The sequence below is a fragment of the Canis lupus genome, chromosome 25 (assembly GCF_011100685.1).
Source record: "Canis lupus familiaris isolate Mischka breed German Shepherd chromosome 25, alternate assembly UU_Cfam_GSD_1.0, whole genome shotgun sequence".
NCBI lineage: Eukaryota > Metazoa > Chordata > Mammalia > Carnivora > Canidae > Canis > Canis lupus.
In genome coordinates this window covers 20,543,771-20,569,698 of record NC_049246.1, presented here as the reverse complement: position 1 = coordinate 20,569,698, position 25,928 = coordinate 20,543,771, and the positions used below count along the sequence as shown (strand labels likewise).

The 25,928-nt window shown below is 36.2% G+C and overlaps 1 protein-coding gene across 14 annotated transcripts in view; it reads left to right on the top strand.

Moving 5' to 3' along the window:
- The window catches only part of NEK1 (NIMA related kinase 1), a 229,388-nt gene that overhangs the window by 54,403 nt on the left and 149,057 nt on the right, over positions 1-25,928 (top strand). For all 14 annotated transcript variants that reach the window (XM_038573569.1, XM_038573571.1, XM_038573575.1 and 11 more), the window contains 2 exons: positions 7,329-7,389; positions 9,854-10,005. In XM_038573569.1, the coding sequence (XP_038429497.1) occupies positions 7,329-7,389; positions 9,854-10,005 (213 nt within the window). The remainder of the gene's footprint in view (positions 1-7,328; positions 7,390-9,853; positions 10,006-25,928) is intronic.

Below are 25,928 nucleotides of genomic sequence, written 5' to 3'. Positions count from 1 at the left end.
TTGTCTTTGGTTTTTTTTGTTTTGCTTTCCAATTTTTTTTATCATGGTAAAATATACACAACATAAAATATTCGTCTTAGCCATTTTTGAGTGTGCAATTCAGTGATATTAAATAGATTTTCACTGCTGTGCAGTTAATACCAGCATTCATCTTTACAACTCTTCATCTTGTAAAACAAACTCAGTCCCCCCCCCTTTTTTTTTGAAAGTGACTTAATGCTTTATTTTGTAAGAAAATATCTTTTTTTTAGATTTCTTTTTTTATTTTTTTTTTTTTTTTTTATTTTTTATTGGTGTTCAATTTACCAACATACAGAATAACCCCCAGTGCCCGTCACCCATTCACTCCCACCCCCCGCCCTCCTCCCCTTCTCCACCCCTAGTTCGTTTCCCAGAGTTAGCAGTCTTTACGTTCTGTCTCCCTTTCTGATATTTCCCACACATTTCTTCTCCCTTCCCTTATATTCCCTTTCACTATTATTTATATTCCCCAAATGAATGAGAACATATGTTTGTCCTTCTCCGATTGACTTATTTCACTCAGCATAATACCCTCCAGTTCCATCCGCGTTGAAGCAAATGGTGGGTATTTGTCATTTCTAATAGCTGAGTAATATTCCATTGTATACATAGACCACATCTTCTTTATCCACTCATCTTTCGATGGATACCAAGGCTCCTTCCACAGCTTGGCTATTGTGGCCATTGCTGCTATAAACATCGGGGTGCAGGTGTCCCGGCGTTTCATTGCATCTGTATCTTTGGGGTAAATCCCCAACAGTGCAATTGCTGGGTCATAGGGCAGGTCTATTTTTAACTCTTTGAGGAACCTCCACACAGCTTTCCAGAGTGGCTGCACCAGTTCACATTCCCACCAACAGTGTAAGAGGGTTCCCTTTTCTCTGCATCCTCTCCAACATTTGTTGTTTCCTGCCTTGTTAATTTTCCCCATTCTCACTGGTGTGAGGTGGTATCTCATTGTGGTTTTGATTTGTATTTCCCTGATGGCAAGTGATGCAGAGCATTTTCTCATGTGCATGTTGGCCATGTCTATGTCTTCCTCTGTGAGATTTCTGTTCATGTCTTTTGCCCATTTCATGATTGGATTGTTTGTTTCTTTGGTGTTGAGTTTAATAAGTTCTTTATAGATCTTGGAAACTAGCCCTTTATCTGATATGTCATTTGCAAATATCTTCTCCCATTCTGTAGGTTGTTTTTGAGTTTTGTTGACTGTATCCTTTGCTGTGCAAAAGCTTCTTATCTTGATGAAGTCCCAATAGTTCATTTTTGCTTTTGTTTCTTTTGCCTTCGTGGATGTATCTTGCAAGAAGTTACTATGGCCGAGTTCAAAAAGGTTGTTGCCTGTATTCTCCTCTAGGATTTTGATGGAATCTTGTCTCACATTTAGATCTTTCATCCATTTTGAGTTTATCTTTGTGTATGGTGCAAGAGAGTGGTCTAGTTTCATTCTTCTGCATGTGGATGTCCAATTTTCCCAGCACCATTTATTGAAGAGACTGTCTTTCTTCCAATGGATAGTCTTTCCTCCTTTATCGAATATTAGTTGACCATAAAGTTCAGGGTCCACTTCTGGGTTCTCTATTCTGTTCCATTGATCTATGTGTCTGTTTTTGTGCCAGTACCACATTGTCTTGACCACAGCTTTGTAGTACAACCTGAAATCTGGCATTGTGATGCCCCTGGCTCTGGTTTTCTTTTTTAAAATTCCCCTGGCTATTTGGGGTCTTTTCTGATTCCACACAAATCTTAAAATAATTTGTTCTAACTCTCTGAAGAAAGTCCATGGTATTTTGATAGGGATTGCATTAAACGTGTATATTGCCCTGGGTAACATTGACATTTTCACAATATTAATTCCGCCAATCCATGAGCATGGAATATTTTTCCATCTCTTTGTGTCTTCCTCAATTTCTTTCAGAAGTATTCTATAGTTTTTAGGGTATAGATCCTTTACATCTTTGGTTAAGTTTATTCCTAGGTATCTTATGCTTTTGGGTGCAATTGTAAATGGGATTGACTCCTTAATTTCTCTTTCTTCAGTCTCATTGTTAGTGTATAGAAATGCCACTGACTTCTGGGCATTGATTTTGTATCCTGCCACGCTACCAAATTGCTGTATGAGTTCTAGCAATCTTGGGGTGGAGACTTTTGGGTTTTCTATGTAGAGTATCGTGTCATCAGCGAAGAGGGAGAGTTTGACTTCTTCTTTGCCAATATGAATGCCTTTAATGTCTTTTTGTTGTCTGATTGCTGAGACTAGGACTTCCAGTACTATGTTGAATAGCAGTGGTGAGAGTGGACATCCCTGTCTTGTTCCTGATCTTAGGGGAAAGGCTCCCAGTGCTTCCCCATTGAGAATGATATTTGCTGTGGGCTTTTCGTAGATGGCTTTTAAGATGTTGAGGAATGTTCCCTCTATCCCTACACTCTGAAGAGTTTTGATCAGAAATGGATGCTGTATTTTGTCAAATGCGTTCTCTGCATCTAATGAGAGGATCATATGGTTCTTGGTTTTTCTCTTGCTGATATGATTAATCACATTGATTGTTTTACCGGTGTTGAACCAGCCTTGTGTCCCAGGGATAAATCCTACTTGGTAATGGTGAATAATTTTCTTAATGTACTGTTGGATCCTATTGGCCAGTATCTTGTTGAGAATTTTTGCATCCATGTTCATCAGGGATATTGGTCTGTAATTCTCCTTTTTGGTTGGGTCTTTGTCTGGTTTTGGAATTAAGGTGATGCTGACCTCATAGAACGAATTTGGAAGTACTCCATCTCTTTCTATCTTTCCAAACAGCTTTAGGAGAATAGGTATGTTTTCTTCTTTTTTTTTTTTAATTTTAATTTTAATTTTAATTTTAATTTTAATTTTATTTATTTATTTACTTATTTACTTATTTACTTATTTATTTATTTATTTATGATAGTCACAGAGAGAGAGAGAGGCAGAGAGACACAGGCAGAGGGAGAAGCAGGCTCCATGCACCGGGAGCCCGACGTGGGACTCGATCCAGGGTCTCCCGGATCACGCCCTGGGCCAAAGGCAGGCACCAAACCGCTGCGCCACCCAGGGATCCCTGGTTTCTTCTTTAAACGTTTGATAGAATTCCCCTGGGAAGCCATCTGGCCCTGGACTCTTGTGTCTTGGGAGGTTTTTGATGACTGCTTCAATTTCCTCCCGGGTTATTGGCCTGTTCAGGTTTTCTATTTCTTCCTGTTCCAGTTTTGGTAGTTTGTGGCTTTCCAGGAATATGTCCATTTCTTCTAGATTGCCTAATTTATTGGCGTATAGCTGTTCATAATATGTTTTTAAAATCATTTGTATTTCCTTGGTGTTGGTAGTGATCTCTCCTTTCTCATTCATGATTTTATTAATTTGAGTCTTCTGTCTCTTCTTTTTAATGAGGCTGGCTAATGGTTTATCTATCTTATTAATTCTTTCAAAGAACCAACTCCTGGTTCTGTTGATCTGTTTCACAGTTTTTCTGGTCTCGATTTCGTTGAGTTCTGCTCGAATCTTTATTAACTCTCGTCTTCTGGGGTGTAGGATCTATCTGCTATTTTTTCTCTAGCTCCTTTTTTTTTTTTTTAACTTTTTTTTAAATTTTTATTTATTTATGATAGTCACAGAGAGAGAGAGAGAGAGGCAGAGACATAGGCAGAGGGTGAAGCAGACTCCATGCACCGGGAGCCCGACGTGGGATTCGATCTCGGGTCTCCAGGATCGTGCCCTGGGCCAAAGGCAGGCGCTAAACCGCTGCGCCACCCAGGGATCCCTCTCTAGCTCCTTTATGTGTAAGGTTAGCTTTTGTATTTGAGTTCTTTCCAGTTTTTGAATGGATGCTTGTTGCGATGTATTTCCCCCTTAGGACTGCTTTTGCTGTATCCCAAATATTTTGAACGGTTGTATCTTCATTCTCATTAGTTTCCATGAATCTTTTTAATTCTTCCTTAATTTCCTGGTTGACCCTTTCATCTTTTAGCAGGATGGTCCTTAACCTCCACGTGTTTGAGGTCCTTTCAAATTTCTTGTTGTGATTTAGTTCTAATTTCAAGGCATTATGGTCTGAGAATCTGCAGGGGACGATCCCAATCTTTTGGTATCGGTTCAGACCCAATTTGTGACCCAGTATGTGGTCTATTCTGGAGAAAGTTCCATGTGAACTTGAGAAGAATGTGAATTCAGTTGAAACTCAGTCCCCTTAACCAGTTACTGCCCATTCCTTCTGTCACAACTCCTGGCATTCACCTCTCTACTTTCTGTCTTGGGTTTCTAACTGTAAAATTATTATTTAAAAAATAATTAAATTCAATATAGTTAACACACACAGGGTTATGTTAGTTTCATGTGTACAATATAGTGATTCAATGATTCTGTACAGTCGTGCTTATCAAGGTAAGTGTACTTTTAATTCCCTTTACCTATTCCACCCATCCCCCTATTCACCTCCCCTCTGGTAACCATCTCGAGTTGAAAAATTATTAAACATTTCTGTGCCTCACTGACAGGTAAACAATGGCATTATAAATATATCATCAGGTGATTATAAGAATTAAATAGAAAGTGATAATGTACATAAAGTGCTTAATGTCTAGCATGTAATGAGTGCTCAATATATTCAGTATATATTAGATATTATCAATGTGTCATTTTATTATACTAATATGTATATGTTAGTATCTTAAGGTATTATAATTATATTCTATTTGGCAATTATTGGAAGTTTTGTGGGCATTTATATGTATAACAGATTGTTGATTTAAAATTTTTCCTCTGGTACTCACATGTATAATAAGTATTTGTTGAGTTGAACTGAATTTTACTTTGACCAGATTTACTAAAAAATTATATCGAATCATTTCTACAAGTTTTTGATACAAGTATGCTCACTTGAAACTGGAATTATTTATTACATATTCTGTATGGCCTTTGTTAAGTTTAAATGATCACTGTTAAACTCCTCTGTAAATCATGCATCTAACAAAGTCATAGTTTTATTACTTTTATATGCTCATGGGCTAAGAGGGACATGTCATGTATTCTCTGACTTAATAGAATATCTGCAAACAATTTTCAGAAAACAGAGATGTGAATTTAACTGTTACTACCAGGAGAACACAAAATTAGTTCGCAAAAAGCCAAGTAAAATGTATAGATTGAAGGTTAATTATATAGGACATAGCAAGAATCTCTGAAACATAGGTGTCTTATAAGACTCCTTTGTTAGAAGTAACATTTTCAAGGACAGATTTATGATGCAATATACTATTGTTTTTTGGCAACCACTGGCGAAGAAAGAATAACTTCACTGAATCTTGCTGAGGCCCCCCCAAAAAACCGTAGTTAGGACATACAGTTTCAAGGTTGAAGCACTGAAATTCAGCTAGCCAGCAATGAAAGAAAATGTTCAAGCCTCATGTATCAAAATTTATTATATGCAAAGAAAAAAGGACAAATTATTAACAAGTGGAATATTTGATAGTATGTTTTAGTATATGAATAGCTCTTTGTTGCTATTTAGACATCACCTAGATTTCATTTTTTATGAAAATCTCTTCTTTGGTTCCTAAGTTTTATTTTCTGCTATATATCACTTATTCAGTATTCTAGTGAGAAAGTTTATAATACATTTTTAAAGGCTTTAACTTTGAAACAATTTGTGAGCTTTACTGTATAACATATGAACTACTATAATGTTCTGTAGGTTTTTGAAAAATCTCTTCTTCCTAAATTCTGTCAGCCAGGGCTTAATAGAGCTTAATTTGCAATCTTACACACCTTGAAGGAAGCTTGACAAATCATGGATAAGCTCTGATTTCTTAGGAATATAGGTGCTGTCCAATAGTAGTGCTTTCTATGATGTGAAGTGTTTTATATCTGCATTGCCCTAGCATTGTAGCCACTAGCCACTTGTGGTTATTGAATACTTAAAATGTGCCTAGTGTGACCAAAGGGCTGAATTCTAAGTTAAATTCACTTAAAATTTTCATCAAAATAACTACATATGGATGGCAACTATATTGGACAACACAGCATAGAGATTTCAGAATCTTTTTGGATTCTTTATGCCCCATCTCTTAGTTCATATTTGCATTCACACAAAAAAGAAAGACTCACATTCAAACAATGACAGAAACTATCCAGTTTGGGGCACGTTGGAGTTCATAAAGCACCCATTTTCTTCTATGCCAAAGAAAGGGGAAACATGCAAGTGTTTAGAAGAGAAAATATACTCTGCTCAGAATTGCCTGTGAACCACACCTTCACTTAATTTATTTTTTGGTGCAGTAGTTTTCAAGCTTTAGCATACATTAAAAAAAAAAAAAATCACTTGGAAGGCATTGCTGGGTCCTATCACTACAATTTCTATTTTAGTGATTCTGAGGTGGGAGCCCGACAATTTCCACATTTAATATGTCCCTGGTGATGCTGATTCTGCCACTAGGAGACTTGAAAACTGCTTTTTGGGGGACCCTTAAAGGGACAGATGACCATCTCAGTCATGGTTTTATGCCTGTTGGAGCTTCTGTTCCACTGCTACTGTGTGAATATTCTCTCCAGCAGGCCTCATTTCTCTTGAAAAAAGAAAAATTAATTTGCTTTCCTTTCCCCACCTCATAAGAAAAAGCAGGTTTAAACTGAGTTAAATCTTTGTTGGTGTCATAGTTTCGCACTTAAAAAGAAAAAAAAAAACAGTAGGGAGGAAAAATGACTTGCGGGAAATACTAATGATTTTTGGTTCTCAAAGATGTTCATGAATGCTAGGGAATAGGACCTGGAGTATTTTAGTAATAGTAAAAAGATACTTGTTGAATTATGTAAGAATAATTGAATATTTTTCCATGAGTATCTTTACAATTACATATTAATAGGAGTGAAAACTCATTGGAGATACGGAGAAGATTCAGAGTAAAGTTGAAATAACTGATAGGTTAATCTGAGAAGGGGGTAATTAAGAGATTATTAGTTTTGAGGTAAACGAGGGATATGGCTGTATATAGAACATAGAGGCTTTTCCAGATAAGACATAATTGTGTTAAATTGCTGAGTTCGTGTGGGCCTTTGTTGTTCATTAGGTTAATTTGAGAAGAGAACATGTCTGGAAAAGTAATAAAATTTATGAGTCGAAGGGAATTAGGATGAGAGGGCTTTGGTGAATGGATTACTAAGGTTGAATAAATACAGTTTATCTGATACCATATGTATGACTGAAAAGGGGGGAAAAATGTAATCTGATTAATGGGTAGGTTTTTTATTTTGGAAATTTAACATCTTTTCTAACTTTGTCCTCTTTCAATCTAAGCTTATTGCAGAAGAATTTTGTCTAAAAACATTTTCCAAGTGTGGAGCGCAGCCTATACCAGGTAAATGAAATTTAATATGAGTCCTTTAACCTGTATGCAATAAACAATATACTAATACTAATTAGTAATACTTTCTAATTATACTAGAGATATATGTAGATATAATAAGTTGGGGTTAATTGTAGATAAATTTAGCCCAGAGGGAAATGAATCTTTAAATTATTTTTGATATATGACAGTATACAACACTTTCTGATGAATTAATAATAAAATTTCCATTTCTTGTCTGCCTTATTTAAATGAAATCTATCTTGAAGTCTTTCGTCTTTATCAGTTGCTTAGCTGATATTCTGAGCAGATTTTCATAAAATGTCTTAGTCAAGTGTAAATCTTTATATATCTATCTTTGAAAAATACTTCATATTCTAAAATTTTTAAAAAGCGAATTATTATGAAGTCAGGTACCTTACCAAGGTTAATTTTCTTTTACTGTGGCCTGTAGCAGGAGACCATTTGTAGGATTGTCAGTATGGTTATATACTCTGTGTGTGTGTGTGTGTGTGTGTGTGTGTGTGTGTGTGTGTGTGAAGGAAATTATATTTTTTCTTCATAGGCTGATTTCACGATGGATTTTTAAAATCAGAAGTTATGTAAGATTTGAAGAGTATATTGTTTTTCAAACATAATGCTTTGCATATTCTCCATTTTGAGTTTGAGTAAATTAATAAAAATAAATACCATATTATGACAGTGAGTCCATGTAGCTGGAAGTGATATGGCAGTGGTAAGGCCAGCCATATTTAGCTCTTCCTAAAGACCCTTAGACCCATCCTCTCAGTGTGTGGAGATTGTCAGTCCCTGGGAAATCAATTTACTCTAAACAAAATTCACAAGAGAGACACACAGCAGAATCAGCAATGTCTCTCCTGGCAGCCAGCCCTCATGAGAAGTCAAATCTTAATCAAAGCCTCATTGTCAGAGAGACCAGAATTACTCCTTGTCAGCAGATTCTTTCCAGTTAGATAAGCCTACATAGGAATTAGAAAGTTATTTTATTGTAACAGGAGTTGGATGAATGAAATGTGGAATAGCATGAGGCTAAAATAGAAATTTTATTGCTGATGGGCTAATAGATACTTTATGGGCTCCATCTCCCCATATTAAGCTTTATCCTACTGGTAGCCTTTTCACTGAGAAATACCCCCAAATCAGATTCCCATCTTTTCTGGAAGTAATTGGGAGCTATTCAATATTTTTCTCTTGGGAATCATTTTTATACTTTTGTGACTTTAGTTCCTTCTTCAGTATGTGTACCAGTATATGTATTTCTTTGATTGTTTTAATACATTTAGCCAAGTTACAGTGTTATGATGTTGTATATATGTATTCTGATTTCATCTCACAGTTGAACTCTCAGAGGGAAATTTTTTTCTTCCACTTTTCCTAGTTCCTAGTTAATATCTTTGAGAGATATAAATAGTAGACTTTCCTTTAAATTTCTTCAGTTTAAGTGTTTTTCTTGAATTTATTATTGTTCTTGGACTAAACTTTATCTAGGCTTCATTAAGAATTGGATACATAAGGGGCACCTTGGTGGCTCAGTCAGTTGGGTGTCTGTCTTTGGCTCGGATTTTGATCCTGGAGTCCAAGGATCAAGCCCCATGTCAGGCTTCCTGCTTAGCAGGGAGTCTGCTTCTCCCACTCCCTCTGTCCCGCCCCCCCCCCCCACTCCGTACCCTTTTCCTGCTCACTCTCTCTCAAATAAATAAAATATATTTAAAAAAAGAATTGGATAAATAATTGCTCTAGGGCCTATCCTTGTATATAAATTTTTATGTATCTCTGATTATTTCTTTGAAAGCAATCCATAAACATTGTTCTGGATATAGATTGCTCTCTAGAAAGTTTGACCATTTTATATTCCCACTGATAGTGTATAAAGGTACCCATTTTAGGGGACCCTGTGCTATAATGATTGTTTTAAAGTGTTTGTTTTTCTGTAGGTCTGTAGGTATAGACATCATTCAGACTGTAGATGAAGAAAGTATTAAAGTTGTTCAGAGTAATTGTATTAGTGTTTAACAGTTGCTCTTGAAATTTATGTGCTAGTTTTGAGAGTAATTTCTAAAACAGTAAATGTTTTTAAAAATATTTTTAACAGCTTTATTGAATTATAATTCTATACCATTCCGTTCACCCACTTAAAGTCTACAATTCATTGTTTTTTAGTATATTCACAGATACATACAGTCATCACCCATAGTCAGTTTTAGGGATGTGCTTTTTTTTAATACGAGAAATTTCAACATCTTAAAGATGCATGGCTTTTTGCTTTTTTAAAATCCAAAATGTCTTTAATATCAAATAGTTATAATGAAGGCATGTGTTAAGGAGTGAACAGGATTTTTTTAAAGTCTCAAATGCTGTCAATGATTATAAAAATGAAAAAGTTATCTTGAAGAATTTTGAAATTAAAGACTTAATATCAACAACTCTAGGAAAAACTCTGTATCTTTTCATGTAGCTAAAAGACCAGCTTCAGGACAAAGCTTGGCTTCTGTTGTGTCTGCTCAGAAAATTACAAAGCCTGCTGCTAAATATGGAGTACCTTTAACATATAAGAAATTTGGAGATAAAAAATTGCATGAAAAGAAACCACTTCAAAAACATAAACAGGTATGATCATATTACAAACTGTATATTAGTAACAAATTAACTTGATCTTTTTTTATTGCAGCTCATCAATTCAGTTATCTTGATACTCCTATAAGATTGTTTTTATTAAGTTACTAAAGAACATGGCTATTCTCTGCTTCACCAGTCTTCTAAAACTAAGAAGACTAACAGAAGTCACAAAGAATTATTAGTAGATATATTAAGTAGTTGGTGCAATAAAAAGAAAGTGACATCATCAGTGAAATCACTTTTGAACAACCTAAGCAGAGCCATTTATTTTTGTGCATAAATCAAGTAAATATAATATACTTTATAAAATGTGGGAAAATTTTGTATTTGAGAATTCACAACCAAATAAATCAGAATCATAGAGCTGGAAGGAATGTTATTATACAGTCTATAATATTTCAGATGAAAAAAGTAAGGCCTGTAGCATTTAGGTGAAATTCCCAAGAACACAGTTTGGTTGCAGGAATTTGACGTTTTTTTCATGTCAGTAGCTGCATACTTTGGCATATGAAACCTGTTTTGTTTTGGACTACATATGCATATGCATGTAGTCCATGCATGCATATGTACCAACACATGTGTTTAGATATATATGAATAGTGAACACTGCTGTAAGAGAAATCTGAATTAAAATCTATCATAAGGCAGTTCAAATGATTACTGTAAATTAGTCTTCAAATAAGTTGTATAAGTCAGCATCCAGTCAGGAGAAAAAAAAACACATAATAATTTGAGGAGAGTTTAACATAAATAATTAGTAACTATGTTTAGAGAATTAACTTTAAGGGATAAAGAACTCTAGAGAATATAGGAACAGCAGATATGGGAAGCAGCCACTACTCCTAGCAGTGAGACACAATACCCAAAGAAGGAATAGATTTTGGAAGATCTCCCCAACCCCACCCTTAACGGCTGAGATTCAAACCTGATTGGGTATGGTATGGCTATAACCCACTGGATGGTGGCGTTCACTGAGGTGTCATAGGCTGAGGCTGGCATTCATAAAACTTTCCACTGTAGAGCTGCTGAAGCTCCTGGGAACCTGCCTAGAGTGCCAGTGAAATGTACTGGGAAGCTGCTTGGGAATCACTGAATCTACTAGGTAGGAAGCCTGCTGGAGTGCTGCAGGTGGAAGTTGCCAGTGTTGCTGAACTCTTTGGTAGTAGGCTGGGATGCCAGTTGGGTCACCAGCAGAATTTGGTGGTGGGAAGTTGGCTTTGAGGCTTGCTAAAAATCACAGGGAAGCTAGCAGGGCAGCAGCAGAACTCTCCTGAAAGCTGCCCACACAGGGGTGAATGTCAGTGTGCCCCACATGCCACGGGAACAAGAAGAAAGAAAGCCTGCTAATCAGAAACAGAAGCCATGTCCTCTGCACCTCTCAAAATCAGCTGCTGACAAAGCTTAACATCATGTTAGCAAGCAAGGAAGTGTTTATATTATCTAGCTTCTCACAAGGAGGACTATGAAGGGTGAATTTGCATTTGAGAGGCAATATAACTGGCACACAAGTTTTCCCTCCCTCCCTCCTTTCCTTCCATCCTTCCATATAACACTTGTCTAGGTGTAATAGACCAATTCCAGCATATGTTTTATCCCTCTTCTTTAATCACCAGAAGCCCTGGACCTCCTGACTTTTCCTTCATTAGCTGGTCCCTCCATATGGTTCTGGTTGTACCCTAATCTGACCCCCACCCTCTTGCATATCTCCCTGAACTCTTCCAGAAAGCCCTCTATAGCACATTACCAGCAAAATCCCCTGTATTCTAAACTTGTAGACATTTTCTTCTTTTTGCTCTAAAACCTTTCTTGTCCCTGAACATACTGTTGTACAGCTCTCTTACACGGTGACTGCTTTCTCTAATCCCTTAATACCACTGCGTCTAAAGTAGGATGAGGAAGGTGTTTTCCTTGCTTCTCATTGCAGCATTCTTCCCTGCACCCTAACCATCCCCTCCCCCAAACTTTTGAGGCTTTTGCTACCAGACTCTATCACCTGTTAACCCTCTGTGTTAGGGTCATCTACAGACTGTCATTTTTAGATTTTAACACTTGACTCCTGGTCACCCTTCCACACTTGGGATTCAGTATCTTGGTGAATTCAGTATCCAAAAAAAAAAGATCCTTCCAATATTACACAGTCTTTTATTTTCTTGATTGTTCTCTTTCAATGATTTTGTCTACCACCCTCACCTGTAATCATACCATGACATTTATCGTTATCAGTTATAGCAACTCTTCCATAGTTTCAGTTATAAGCATCCTATGACTTACCACTACTTTCTGTGTTTCCAGGTTATTCCTGGAGGACTCTGCCTCCACAACATCTTTGTCCTATGTGGATCCCAAGATTTTTACTAGTTATTTTCAATGTCCCTCTCCTCTCTGTCTCTTTTTTTTTTTTTTTTCCTTTTTCCTTTTTAAAGATTGTATTTATTCATGAGAGACACAGAGAGAGGCAGTCACAGGCAGAGGGAGAAGCAGATTCCCTGCAGGGAGCCTGATGCGGGACTTGATCCCAGGAGCCCCAGGATCACGCCCTGAGCTAAAATTTTTGGTTGTTATTTATTCTTTTAAAGAACTATCCAGAAGACCCATTTTGTTACTGTGTTTAGCAAATTAATAAATATTAAAAAACCAAAAACTGCAGAGAAACAATAATGGTTAACTCTTGAGAACACTGGGATGGGGGTACCTGGGTAGCTCAGCAGTTGAGGACCTGCCTTCGACTTGGGGTGTGATCCCGGGGTTCTGGGATTGAGTCCCACATCGAGATCCCTGTGAGGAGCCTGCTTCTCCTCTACTTGTGTCTCTGCCTCTCTGTGTGACTCTCATGAATAAATAAATAAAATCTTAAAAAACAGACAAACCAAAAACCGCCACTGGGATGTGTCTTTATTCCATGAGGGTAAACAGTAGGAAAAAAAAGAGTTTTAATAACTATTTTCTTTAGAGAAGTAATCCGCTAAGATTATCAGTAGTAGCACTAAAGATATTACAAATTAATATAATTCCTTTACCTGTTGTTCCTAAGAATTCATATCTAACACCAGCTTATTGACATAAAAAAACATAAAATATGCTCATATAGAAAATATTCAGTGACAAAGGTAATACCCTACCAAATAAATACTGTATTTATGTTTGTATATTGAGCACTTTTTAGAACCTGCATCCACCAGTCTCTATAATGCTACAGAATTGTGAATCTGAACTAAACTGAACTTAGTAACTTAATAACTAGACCTTGTATGTACTTTTTTGTTCCTTTGTTCATTACATACCCCTTCCTCCTTTTTAAAATGTTCTTTTCTTTGACTCTTTCCTATGTAGGTGCTTGTGATATTGATACTGTATTTTGTGAGCCCTTAATACAAAGTAAAGACACTGTTTCTTCTGCCCTCAAGCATTACAGTTTAACTAAAGGGAGATAGGCTTGATAAAAAGCAAAAGGAGCAATTTGTGTGAGGACTGTTCATATTGTTAGCTTGTAGGGTAAAGAGTATAATATTGGCATTATGTCCAGGAGCGCTGCTGCATAGGTAGTGTGGTATTGATGTTTATAGTTCTCCACTGATCTAAGGGAGGTAGGAAACACTCAGATAAATTGTTTTCTGAAGACTTTTATAACTCCTTTAGCACCTCATATGTATCTTCTAATGCTGTTTTATTAGACTCTTCTCTGAAGTTAGGGACCACGTTTTGCACAAAGTGGGTGTTTAATAAGATTTTTTTTAAATTAGTGAATAAATGATTAAATTTCTGCTTAGACTGCATACTGCCATGGTCATCGTGTTCAGTGCTACTTTGTAGCAGCAGACAGTCTCTTGTGCCAGCCCTTGAGGCTTCTTGTACCCCACCCAGGCACCACTGTACTGCCACTACCCACTGTCTAGTCATTTTGTTGCTACTGAGGAGTTTGCTGTCCACTGGGTGACATATTTCAACAAGCCAGATATTGATGCCTACAAATTGAATAAAGGGATGAAGACGCTTGTTGGCTGTGATCTGGTTCTGGAACCCAATATCATGGATGCTACTTTGCAGGCATGTAGACACCTAATGATTTTGCTAATGTAGTTCACATTGTCAAGGTTGTTAAAGACAAAGTAAGACCTCATGAGGAGCTCTACCCCTGTGTCATCTAGGAACTTAGACTCATTTTAGCTGAACTGGAAATCTCCACTCCAGAGGAACTGGGCCTTGACAGAGTATAAACCCCACGGATGGGCTTCTCAAGGTTTATTCATAATGCTACTTTTTTTTTTTTAATTTTTATTTATTTATGATAGTCACACACACACACACACACAGAGAGGCAGAGACACAGGCAGAGGGAGAAGCAGGCTCCATGCACCGGGAGCCCGATGTGGGATTCAATCCCTCATAATGCTACTTAATTTTAGACAGTCACCTGGAAATGCTGATGATAACAAATTACCTTATTCAAACAAGTTTTCCGTTATCGAGTACCAAACCATATAATGGTAACTTGGACTTTACTAAAAGGGAAATGAGTTTGAACTGAAAAGGGGGAAAAATTTGAATCAGGAAAGCAATATTCTTTAATAGTTTAATAGTATTTAGTAGTGTTAAAGACAATGAACATAGGGGTATATACATCGTTTCAAACTAGCATTTTCATTCCCTTTGTATGGATACCTACTAGTAGAATTGCTGGATCCTTTGGTAGCTTTATTTGTAGTTTTTGAGGAACCTCCATAGTGTTTTCTGTAGTGGCTGCACAAATTTACATAACAACCAGTAGTGCTCTAAGGGTTGGTTCCCTTTTCTCTACATCCTTGTCAATGCTTGTTATTTCTTGGCTTGTTTGTTTGTTTGTTTGTTTGTTTTTCTTGGCTTTTTTGATACTGTCCATTCTGACTAGGCCTGTTATGCCATCTATGTGTCTCTTTTGAAAAATGTCTATGCATTACGCTGCCTGTTTTTTAATCAGATTACTTTTTTTGTTGTTATTGAGTTGTATGTACTCTTTATATATTTTGTATATTAACCTCTCATCAGATATATGATTTGCAAATATTTTTTGCAAATTTTTTTTTTTTTTGATTTGCAAATATTTTTTCTCCCATTCATTAGGCTATTTTCCATTTTGGTGATGGCTCCTTCATTGTGCAGAAGCTTTTGTTTCTTTACCTCTGGAGTCAGTTCCAAAAAACATTGCTAAGACAGATGTCAAGGAACCTACTGCCTGCTTCTAGGAATTTTATAGTTTAAGGTTTTCATTCAAATCTTTAATCCATTTTGAGTTGATTTTTTAAATATGGTGTAAGGAAATTGTCCAGTTTTATTCTTTTGTGTTTAACTGTACAGTTTTCCCAACACCATTTTTTAGAGACTGTACTCTTTTAAAGAGTTGTATAGTTTTGCCTCCTTTGTTGTCAATTAATTGTCCATGTACATATATATGTGTGTGTGTGTGTGTATGTACATATGAGTTTATTCCTCGACCCTGTTCTGTTTATCTTTGTGTCTATTTTTATGCCAATACCATATGTTTTGATTATTGTAGCTTGGAGTATGTAGTTGATGTTTGAACAAGGCAGGGGTTTAAGGGCACGAATTTCCCATGCAGTGGAAAATATGTGTATAACTTTTACTTTCCCAAAACTTAACTAATAGCCTGTTGTTGACTGGAGGCCTTACTGATAACATAAACATTCAGTTAACATGTATTTTCTATGCTATAAGTACTATATATCATATTTTTACAATAAAGTAAGCTAGAGAAAAAATGTTTTAAAGAAAAACATTTTAAGAAACATACGTTTTCAGTACTGTAAAAAATCTATGTATAAGTGGATCCATGTGGTTTATATTCATGTTGTTCATAGGTCAAGTGTAGTTTGAAGTCAGGGAGCGTGATACCTCTAGTTTTGTTGGTTCTTCTTTCTCAAGATTGTTTTGACTATTGGGGTCTTTTGTGGTTCTACACAAAATTAGAATAGAATTATCCTAAAATTATTAGAATTATTTCTATTTCTGTGAAACATTTCATTGGAATTTTGATAGGGATAGCAATGGATCCGCGATTGCTTTGGGTATTATGGGCATTTTAATAATATTAATTGTTCCAACCCATGAGCATGGAATATTTTTCCATTTGTTTGTGTGGTCTTCAGTTTCTTTTATCTTTTATTCTATAGTTTTTATAGAGGTATAGTTTTTTATCTTATTGGTTAAATTTATTCCTGTGTGTTATATCATTTTGAACAAATTGAATAGATTTCTTAATTTCTTTTTCTGAGAATTTGTTATTAGTGTATAGAAACACAACAGATTTTTTTTTCACAACAGGTTTTTGTATATTAATTTTTTATCCTGCAACTTCACTAAATTCTTTTATTACTTATACTAGTTTTTTGGTGTAATCTTTAGGGTTTTTTTTATATATAGTATCGTGTCACCTGCAAATACTGACAGTTTTATTTTTCCTTTCCAATTTAGATACCTTTTATTTCTTTTACTTGCCTGGGACTTCCAGTACTATGTTGAATAAAAATAATGAGCGTCCTTGTTTGGTTTCTGATCATAGAGGAAAAACTTTTGTCTTTTTACCATTGAGTATAATGTGAGCTGTGGGTCCACCATAGATGGCTTTATTATGTTGAGGTAAATTCCATCTATATCTACTTTGTGAGAGTTTTTACTATAAATGATGTTAAATTTTGTCAAATTATTTTTTGGCATCTGTTGAGATGATCATATGTGGTTTTTATCATTTATTTTGTTAATGTGATTTATTATATTGATAGATTATGGATGTTGAACCATCTTTGCATCCCTGGAATAAATACTTCTTGATCATGGTGTATAGTCCTTTGTATGTATTGTTATTTTGGTTTGGTAATATTTTGTTGAGTATATTTACATCTGTGTTCTTCAGGGTTACTAGCTGTAATATATATATTTTTGGTAGTGTCCTTGTCTAGTTTTGATATCAGGGTAATGCTAGTCTGGTAAAATGTGTTTGGAGGTTCTCCTTGTTTAACTTTTTGTAAGAGTTTGAGGAAGATAGGTATGAAATCTTCTTTGGATGTTTAGTAGAATTCACCAGTGAAGTCATCTGGTCCTGGACTTTTTTTGTTGTTGGGAGATTTTTGAATATTGATTCAACCCCTCTACTAATAATTGTTCTTTTTCAGATTTCTGTTTCTTTATGATTCTGTCTTGGAAGATTATAAATTTAGGAATTTATCCACTTATATCTGGCATATGATTGTTTATAGTAGTCTCAGGATTCTTTGTATTTCTGTGGTATCAGTTGTAAGTTTTCCTCTTTTATTTCTGATCTGAGCTCTTTCTGTCTCCTTTTTTTCTTGGTGAGTCTGCCTGAAGGTTTATTTCATTTATATTTCACTGATCTTTATTATTTTCTTCCTTCTAACCTTTGGGCTTCACTTACTCTTCTTTGTCTAGTTTCTTTAAATTGTTAAGTTTAAAAGTGAGAAACTATTGTTAAATTGTTGCTAGTTGTTTGATATTTCTCTTATTTCTTGAAGTAGGCCTGTATTGCTATGAATTTTCCTCTTAGAACTGCTTTTGCTGCATCCCATAGATTTTGGTGTGCCATATTTCTGTTTTCATTTGTCTTTAAGTATTTTATGATTTCTCCTTTGATTTCTTCTGTGACTCAGTAGTGTTCAGAAATGTGTTGTTTAATCTTCACATATTTGTGTGTTTTTTCCAGTGTTCTTATAGCACTGATTTCTAGTTTTGTAACATTCTGGTCAGAAAAAATGCTCGATATGATTCCACTCTTCTTGAATTTTTGAGTCTTACTTTGTGGCCTAACACATTATGTGTCCTGGAGAATGTTCCATTTGCAGTTGACAGTGTGTATTTCACTGCTTTTGGATGAATGTCCTGTGTGTATCTATTAAGTCCATCTGGTCTAGTGTTTTAAGTCCAGTGTTTTCTTATTGATTTTCTATCTGTATGATCTATCCAGTGATGTAGTGAGGTGTTAACATCCCGTTATCATGTTGCTGTCAATCTTTCTCTTTATGTCTGTTAATACTTGCTTTATATATTTTGGTGCTTTATACTGGGTGCATATATTTTTTCTTTTTTAAAGATTTTTTTATCTATTATTCATGAGAGACACAAAAAGAGAGAGAGGCAGAGATATAGGCAGAGGGAGAAGCAGGCTCCATGTGGGAGCCCAACGTCAGACTTGATCCCGGGAATCCAGGACCATGCCCTGGGCTGAAGGCGGCACTAAACCTCTGAGCCACCTGGGCTGCCCTGCATATATATTTATAAATGTTATATCTTCATGGTGGACTAACTTATTATGTAGTGCCCCTCTTTGTCCTTCATTATAGTTTTTAAAAAAAATTTTTTGGCGGGGGTCTGTTTTGTCTGAGTATAGCTACACCAGCTTTCTTTTCTTTTGCATAGAGTATCTTTTTCATTCATTCACTTTCAGTCTGTGTGTGTCTTCTCTTCAGAAGTGAATCTCTTATAGGCAGTATGTAGGTGTGTCTTTCTAAAACATCCATTCAGCCACTCTGTGTCTTTTGACTGGAGAATGTAGTCTGTTTACACTTAATTATTGATACATATGTAGTTATTGCCATTTTGTTCATTGTTTTCTGGCTGGTTGTATAGTTCTTCTCTCTTCTTTCAACTTCTTTCTCTCTTCCTCTATGTTTTGATGACTTTCTTTAATGTCATCTTTAGATTTTTTTTCTCATTTTATTTTTGCATTTACTGTAAGCTTTTGCATTGTGATATTGTGAGGTTCACATATACATCATCCTATGTGTATGAGAGCTTAAGTTGACAGCAACTTAAATTTGAACACATTCTAAAACTCTGTTTTCCCCCTTCCACATGTTATATTTTTGATGTCACTGTATATATTGTTTTGCTTTATGTATCCCTTAACTAATTATTATGGTTTTAGTTAGTTTTACTACTTTTTTCTTTTTTTAAACTTGTTAGTATCTTTATAAGTGATTAATCTAATTTTTACCATTTCCAGTGAGACTTTTGTGTGTTTTCTTGTTATTAATTATTGCTATTTCAAGTTAAAGAAGACCCTTTAATATTTTTTCTAAGGCTGATTTCATGGTGGTAAACTCCCTTATTTTGTTTGTCCAGAAAACTCTTTATCTTTCCTTCAAATCTGAGTGATAATCTTGCCAGGTAATCGTAGGTTGTAAGCTTTTTCCTTTTAGCACTTTGAATGTGTTGTGCCACTCCATTCTGGCTTGCAGACTTCCTACTGAAAAATTGAACGAAAGTCTTCTGGGGTGTCTCTTGTATGTAACAATTTGCTTTTCTCTTGCTGTTTTTAAGATTCTCTCTTTACTTTTGACATTTTAATTATAAGTGTGTGTTGGTGTGACTTTCTTTGGGTCCATTTTATTTGGAACTCTCTGGGCTCCCTGAACCCAATGTTCACTTTCTTCCCTAGAATTGGGAAGTTTTCAGCCATTATTTCCTCAGTTAAGTTTTATGCCCCTTTCTCTTTCTTTTCCTTCTGGTACCCATATAATGCAAACATTATTCCACTTAATGTTGTTTCAGAGGTCCCTTAAGTTATTTTCATATTTTTAATTCTTTTTTCTTTTTTGATTCTCTGTCTGGGTAGGTTTCATGACTTTTTATCTTCCAACTCACTCATCTGTACTTGTACTTCAACTTGTCTGCTGTTGAACCTCTCTATTGTGTTTTTCAGTTCAGTTTTTGTATTCTTCAGCTCTGAGTTTTGTTTGGTACTTTCTTATGTTTTCTTTTCTTTTTTCTTTTTTTTTTAAGATCTTATTTACTTATTCACGAGAGACACAGAGAGAGGCAGAGACATAGGCAGAGGGAAGAGAAGCAGGCTCCATGCAGGCAGCCCGATGCAGGACTTGATCCCTGAACCCCAGGATCATGTCCTGAGCCAAAGGCAGACGCTCAACCGCTGAGCCACCCAGGCGTCCCTTTCTTATGTTTTCTTTGTCAAGGTTCTCACTGTGTTCACCTATTCTTCTCCTGAGTTCAGTGGCATCTTTGAATTCTTTATTAGGTTGATTATTTATCTCCATATTATTTAGGTCTTTTTCTTTTCTTTTTTTAATTTTTTAACAGATTTTATTTATTTATTCATGAGAGACATAGAGAGAGGCAGAGACGCAGGCAGAGGGAGAAGTAGGCTCCCTGCATGGACTCGATCCCAGGTCTCCAGGATCAGGCCCTAGGCTGAAGGCGGCGCTAAACCACTGAGCCACCCGGGCTGCCCTATTTAGATTTTTTTTCTGAGATTTTTGTCTTGTGCTTTTCTTTCATATTTATTTCCTCATTTTGCTTTCTCTTTTTTGTTTCTATGTATTGAGTGAAAGAGTACCTCTCCCAGTCTTGAAGGAGTGGCCTTGTTTTGGAGTGTATTCTTCTGTCTCCCTATGTTGCTTACCTTTCTGTATTTGTGTCTGTGGAGTATATGGAGCAGCTAATTTTCCTAAACTTGAAAGAATGATCTTGTATATGATTGTCCCTGATATAGACTATGTGTGTTTGATTACTTGTGGTGACTGTCTGGAGCTCTGGCTGATGTGGCCTGAAGGTTAAAGGGCATTCTGTACTAGGGCTGCCTTGTTGGGATGGTGTGGGCAAGAGTGGACCTGTTGCTATGTGTGCAGAGGGTGCCCTGGCAGGACAGCTGAAGCTGAAACAGGTCCAAGCAAGGGATCCTGCAACTCTCAATGCAGTGAGAACCCTGGCAGGACAGGTAAAACTGAACTGGGTGTAGGCTTGGGAGGGAATTTCTGGGGACTCTAAATGCAGAGGATACTTTGTCAGGACGCTGAAGCAAACAGCACAGGGTGTAACTTGGGGGGGTCCCATGTTTCTACATGCAGAGAGTACCTTGAACTAGATATAGGTTGGGGTGTTCTAGTACTCTCTGCATAGAGGATGTCCAGACAAGGTGACTGAAACTGAGGGCAGTACAGGCAGGGTGTTTTGGGGCATTTTGTTCAGGGAGCACCCTGGTGTGGCAGCTGGAGCTGAAGCAGGCATCAGCTTGGAGGTCCTGTAGCACTGTGCAACACTGGTGCCTTAGTAAGTTATCTGAGCCCAAAGTGGTCTAGGCCTGTGTGTTCTGGGGTGCTTCGTACACCTGTGTCACTTTGGTGCAAAAGCTAGAGCTGTAGTGAGTGCTGACCACTAGTGTTGTGTGTACTGCCCTGTGGCTACCTTGATGTCTAGATATGGTGTCGGTTAGAGGCCCAGGGCCCACTGAAGGGAGGCCAGTTAGGGCACCAGTACCCTGCTCCTGCTGCTAAGGTGGAGGGGGACCGTAAACTGTGTTGGTCACTAGCCCCTCTGATTTGGCCCAGAAAGAGTATTAGCAGCTCTCCTTGCTGGCTTAGTAGGGTTTTAGGGCTGGCTCTTTTATATGCTGGTTGCTCTTTTAAAGCTCCAGAGCCTCTGGGGCTGCTGTGGGGTAGTGACGCAGGGCATAATGAGGTGGGTAGGCCATCTTTGGTGTCTATACCTTAATCTGGTCTGTGCTTTCATAGTGGAGGGGGAGTGTAAACCATGGCACTCCCCAGCCACTTGGACCTAGACAGATTTCTAGTTGCTCCTCTGCTGCCTGACAGAGTTATAGAGCTTATCTTTTTTTTTTCTGTGCCTGGGGCAGACAAGTTTGCTCCCAATCCCTCAGTACTATCCCTCCCCACTACAGTTCTCAGCATTGGGGCTGAAGGTTCCCTTTTTCTACCATTCTTTGTCTCTCTCACTGTTCTTTCTATCTTTTGTTGTGTAGAAGCTGTCCAGTCAGCCCTTAGTTCTTCAGGAGAAATTGCTCCCATAAATAGGTGTAAATTTGGTGTGTTCATTGAGGAGGTAAAAGCTTGAAAATGCGAAGTTTATAAAACAGAGCATAACCACGTAATGCTATTATCTTGGCACTGTTTAATTGCAAAAATTTAACCTAATATTATTACTGCTTGGCATATCATAAAAATATTTGCATGTCATAGAAACTGTTCGGGTTCCTGTAATGTTATTTTTTTAAAGGATTCTGTTCTTACGCCACCAGAGGGAGCTCTATGAATATGTTTTAGTATTTTGGTTCTGATTTTTTTTTTCCTTTGCTTCTGATTTTTAAAAAGAAATGCAAACAAAACATTTTTCTTAATACAGATGTTTTGTGTTACTGTTTTTTCTCTTCTGTGTAGATAAATATGAAAATACCTGTGTGATTTCAAAGAAACAACTTGATATTTTTATTTCACAAACATTTGAGTATCTTTTTTATATGGCAGTGGAGATGAATATAATTGATGTCTTCATTTGTTTTTCTTTTTAAAGATTTTATTTATTCATGAGAGACACAGAGAGGGAGAAAGGCAGAGACACAGGCAGAGGGAGAAGCAGGCTCCATTCCATGCAGGGAGCCTGATATGGGACTCGACCCCGGGTCTCCAGGACCATACCCTGGGCTAAAGGCGGCACTAAACCGCTGAGCTACCTGGACTGCCCTGATGTCTTCATTTAACTTAGAGTATGTAGGTGCCTTAGTTAAACATACTCTTCTTACTGCTCACTATAGGATAATCTGTTTTTGTTTTTTTTTTTAAGATTCATTCATTCATTCATTCATTCATGAGAGACACAGAGAGAGGACAGAGACCTAGGCAGAGGGAGAAGGCTCTTTGCTGAGCAGAGAGCCCGATGTGGGACAGGATCCCAGAACTCCTGGATCACGACCTGAGCTGAAGGCAGATGCTCAGCTACTGAGCCACCCAGGTGCTCCTGTGTAATCTGTTTTTTTTTTTTTTTTTAATTTTTATTTATTTATGATAGTTACAGAGAGAGAGAGAGGCAGAGACACAGGCAGAGGGAGAAGCAGGCTCCATGCACCGGGAGCCCGACGTGGGATTCGATCCCGGGTCTCCAGGATCACGCCCTGGGCCAAAGGCAAGCGCCAAACCGCTGCGCCACCCAGGGATCCCCTGTTTAAAAGCTGTTTGTTTATAGTGAGATCTGTGTCACCTTGTGTTAATATTTTTAAATTGTTTGATGTTGCAGTTCACAGATATTGAGACCAATGCTAGACTTGATAAGAGTTAAGCTATGGAACCTTTCAAAATATAGAATGAAGGGCTCTATGTCCAGAAATTATGATTCTGCAACTCTTGGGGATATGTATATTTTAAAAATAGCTTTACTGAGATTTATTTCAAATACTATATCATGCATCCATTTAAATTTTGGAATTAAATGGCTTTTAGTGAGTTCACAGAGTTGTGTAGCTATCACCACAATTATTTTAAGAATATTTTCATCCCCTCCAAAAAAATTCTTTGCCCATTAGCTTTCACTCCCCATCTTTCCCCTGCCCCTACTGCCCTAGGCAACAACTAATCTACTTGTCTCCATGTAGATTTGCTTATTCTGGACATTTCATGTAAATAGAATCATATAACATATGGTCTTTTGTGACTGGCTTTTTTTACTTAGCACAGTGTTTTCAAGGTTATAACATGTACCATGTTGTAGAATGTATCAATACTTAATTCCTCCTTATTGCCAAATAATACTCCTTTTTATAGAAGGAATGTGTATTTTTACAAAGCTTCTGTGTAACACTACCCACTGATTTAAATTATTTTTTAAAAAGATTTTATTTATTTATTCATGAGAGACAGAGAGGCAGAGACACAGGCAGAGGGAGAAGCAGGCTCCCTTTGGGGAGCCCGATGCGGGACTCGATCCCAGGACCCCAGGATCATGACCTGAGCTGAAGGCAGACACTCAGCCACTGAGCTACCCAGGCATTTGAATTTTATGTATATAACATATTTTGAAATATTAACTTTGCGTTTGTAATACTGTGAGGAGCATAATGTCTAATTGTATTTTTTTTTCTTACATGTCAGTAACAGTGACCCCAGTGCTCTCCCTTGACTATTTTAAAAATTGGAATCACTGTCTATTAGTGATGGAAAATCTTTTTAGTCGGTCAAGAACAGAGATTTTATTTTAGAGATTAGGAGTTAGGAACTAATAATGTAGTGAAGGGGTGGGATGGTTCTGGGAACCTATTACTTGGATCTTCTTGGGTAGTAAACTCACTAGTTATTATGGTGTGAGATTTAGTACCACTTACCACATTGGTTATGCAGCTTTAGGCTAACTTTTACTGTATAAATAAAATGAATTTGGTTTAGGGACACCTGACTGGCTCGGTTGGTATGCGAACATGTGACTCTTGATCTCAGGGTTGTAAGTTCACATCCCACATTGTGCATAGAGCTTACTTAAAAAAAAATTAAAATGGATTTAGTTTATGAAAGTCATGAATTAAATTGGCAAAGTACATTATAAAAAGAATCATTTTCATTTTATCAGTTTATCAACACACTGGATAGTGTTACATAATCTAGGCATTATTTTATTGTGTTCATATTAAGTAATGTATTCATTGAAATAAGTTGCATTTCACAAGGAGGAAGTTATATTTAAATTATATATCATGTTGCTTTCTGAAAAAGAAACTTCAAATATCTTTGGAATTCTTTTAGTATAAATAAACTTGTATGTGTCTTTCTAATTCTTTTTTATTTTAGTAACTTCATACTATTTGAGGGTCATTTTATTTATTCTGATTTGCCATTTAGAATTTTAGCAAATATTTCTTCGTATCATTTTATAAAATTTAGAAAACTGAAGCATTGGCTTTTGCTAAAAAAAATAGCTGCTGTTGAAATGGAATTGTTGCCAAAGACCTTTTTAAAATGCTGAATTACTTTGATAATTGTAAACAATCACTGAAGTAATTTTTTAAAGTAACATCTGTTTTCCTTTGTATTGAAATTCAACAAAGGTAAATAATTTTGTACAGTGTCATATTCTTTATATTCATTTTTTCCTACAGTAGTTGAAAAATGTAAAAACTGGTCATGATCCATAACTTAGAATTTCCTGTAAATACTTCTTACCTTTTTTGGTATCTAGAATTATATATCGAATTGTTTGAAAATTTGATCATACGTCTGGCTTTACCTTGTTTACAAAATTTGAGTATTTAGCACAAGATAAAAATGAAAAGACCATGTGTCAGTTATTCTTATGAACACACATGTAGAAATCCTTAAAAAGTATTTTTAAAAAGACAAGCAATTTCTCAAAAGAATAATAATTATCAAATAGGATTCATTTCAGGAATATGGGGGATGGTTCAACAGTAGGAAAATTATTACTATAATTTCACTCTATTAGGTTAGAAGAAGAAACCATGTACAAGTTATCTCAGTAGATACGAAAAATTCAGTAAAATTCAACACTAATTTTTATTTCATTTGTTTAACGAGATTTTTAAATAATTTTTAAAGTAATTTCTACATCTAGTGTGGGGCTGGAATTTACTTATAACTTCAAGATCAAGAGTTGCATGCTTTGTCGACTGAGCCAGCCAGGCGCCATCACTGATTCTTGTTTTAAAAAGTTCTTGGGTTGTATACATTAAATAGTATAACTTTATATATGTCGATCATACCTCAAAGTAGTTTTAAAAAAAAAAACCTAAGAACTGATTCAAGAAATAAAAGGGAAAGTTCTTGACCTGATAGTTATCTATATGTGTGTATATGTGTGTATGTGCACGCGCACGTGTACATATATGAAACTATGTCAAGAATTGTATTTAATAATGAACAATTGGAAACATTACTATTGAAGTCAGGAACAAGAGAAAGATATTTGCTATGATTGCCTGATTGTTTTTTTTTTTTTTAAATGCCAGAAGCCCTAGCCAGTGCAATTAAAAAACAGAAATATGAAACATAAATATTGGTAGAAGAGAGAAAACATAGGTGTTATTTACTGATGATATAATTACTTATTTAGAAAGTTGTTGTGAAGCAGCAGAAAACATTTAATGAATTCAGTAAGTA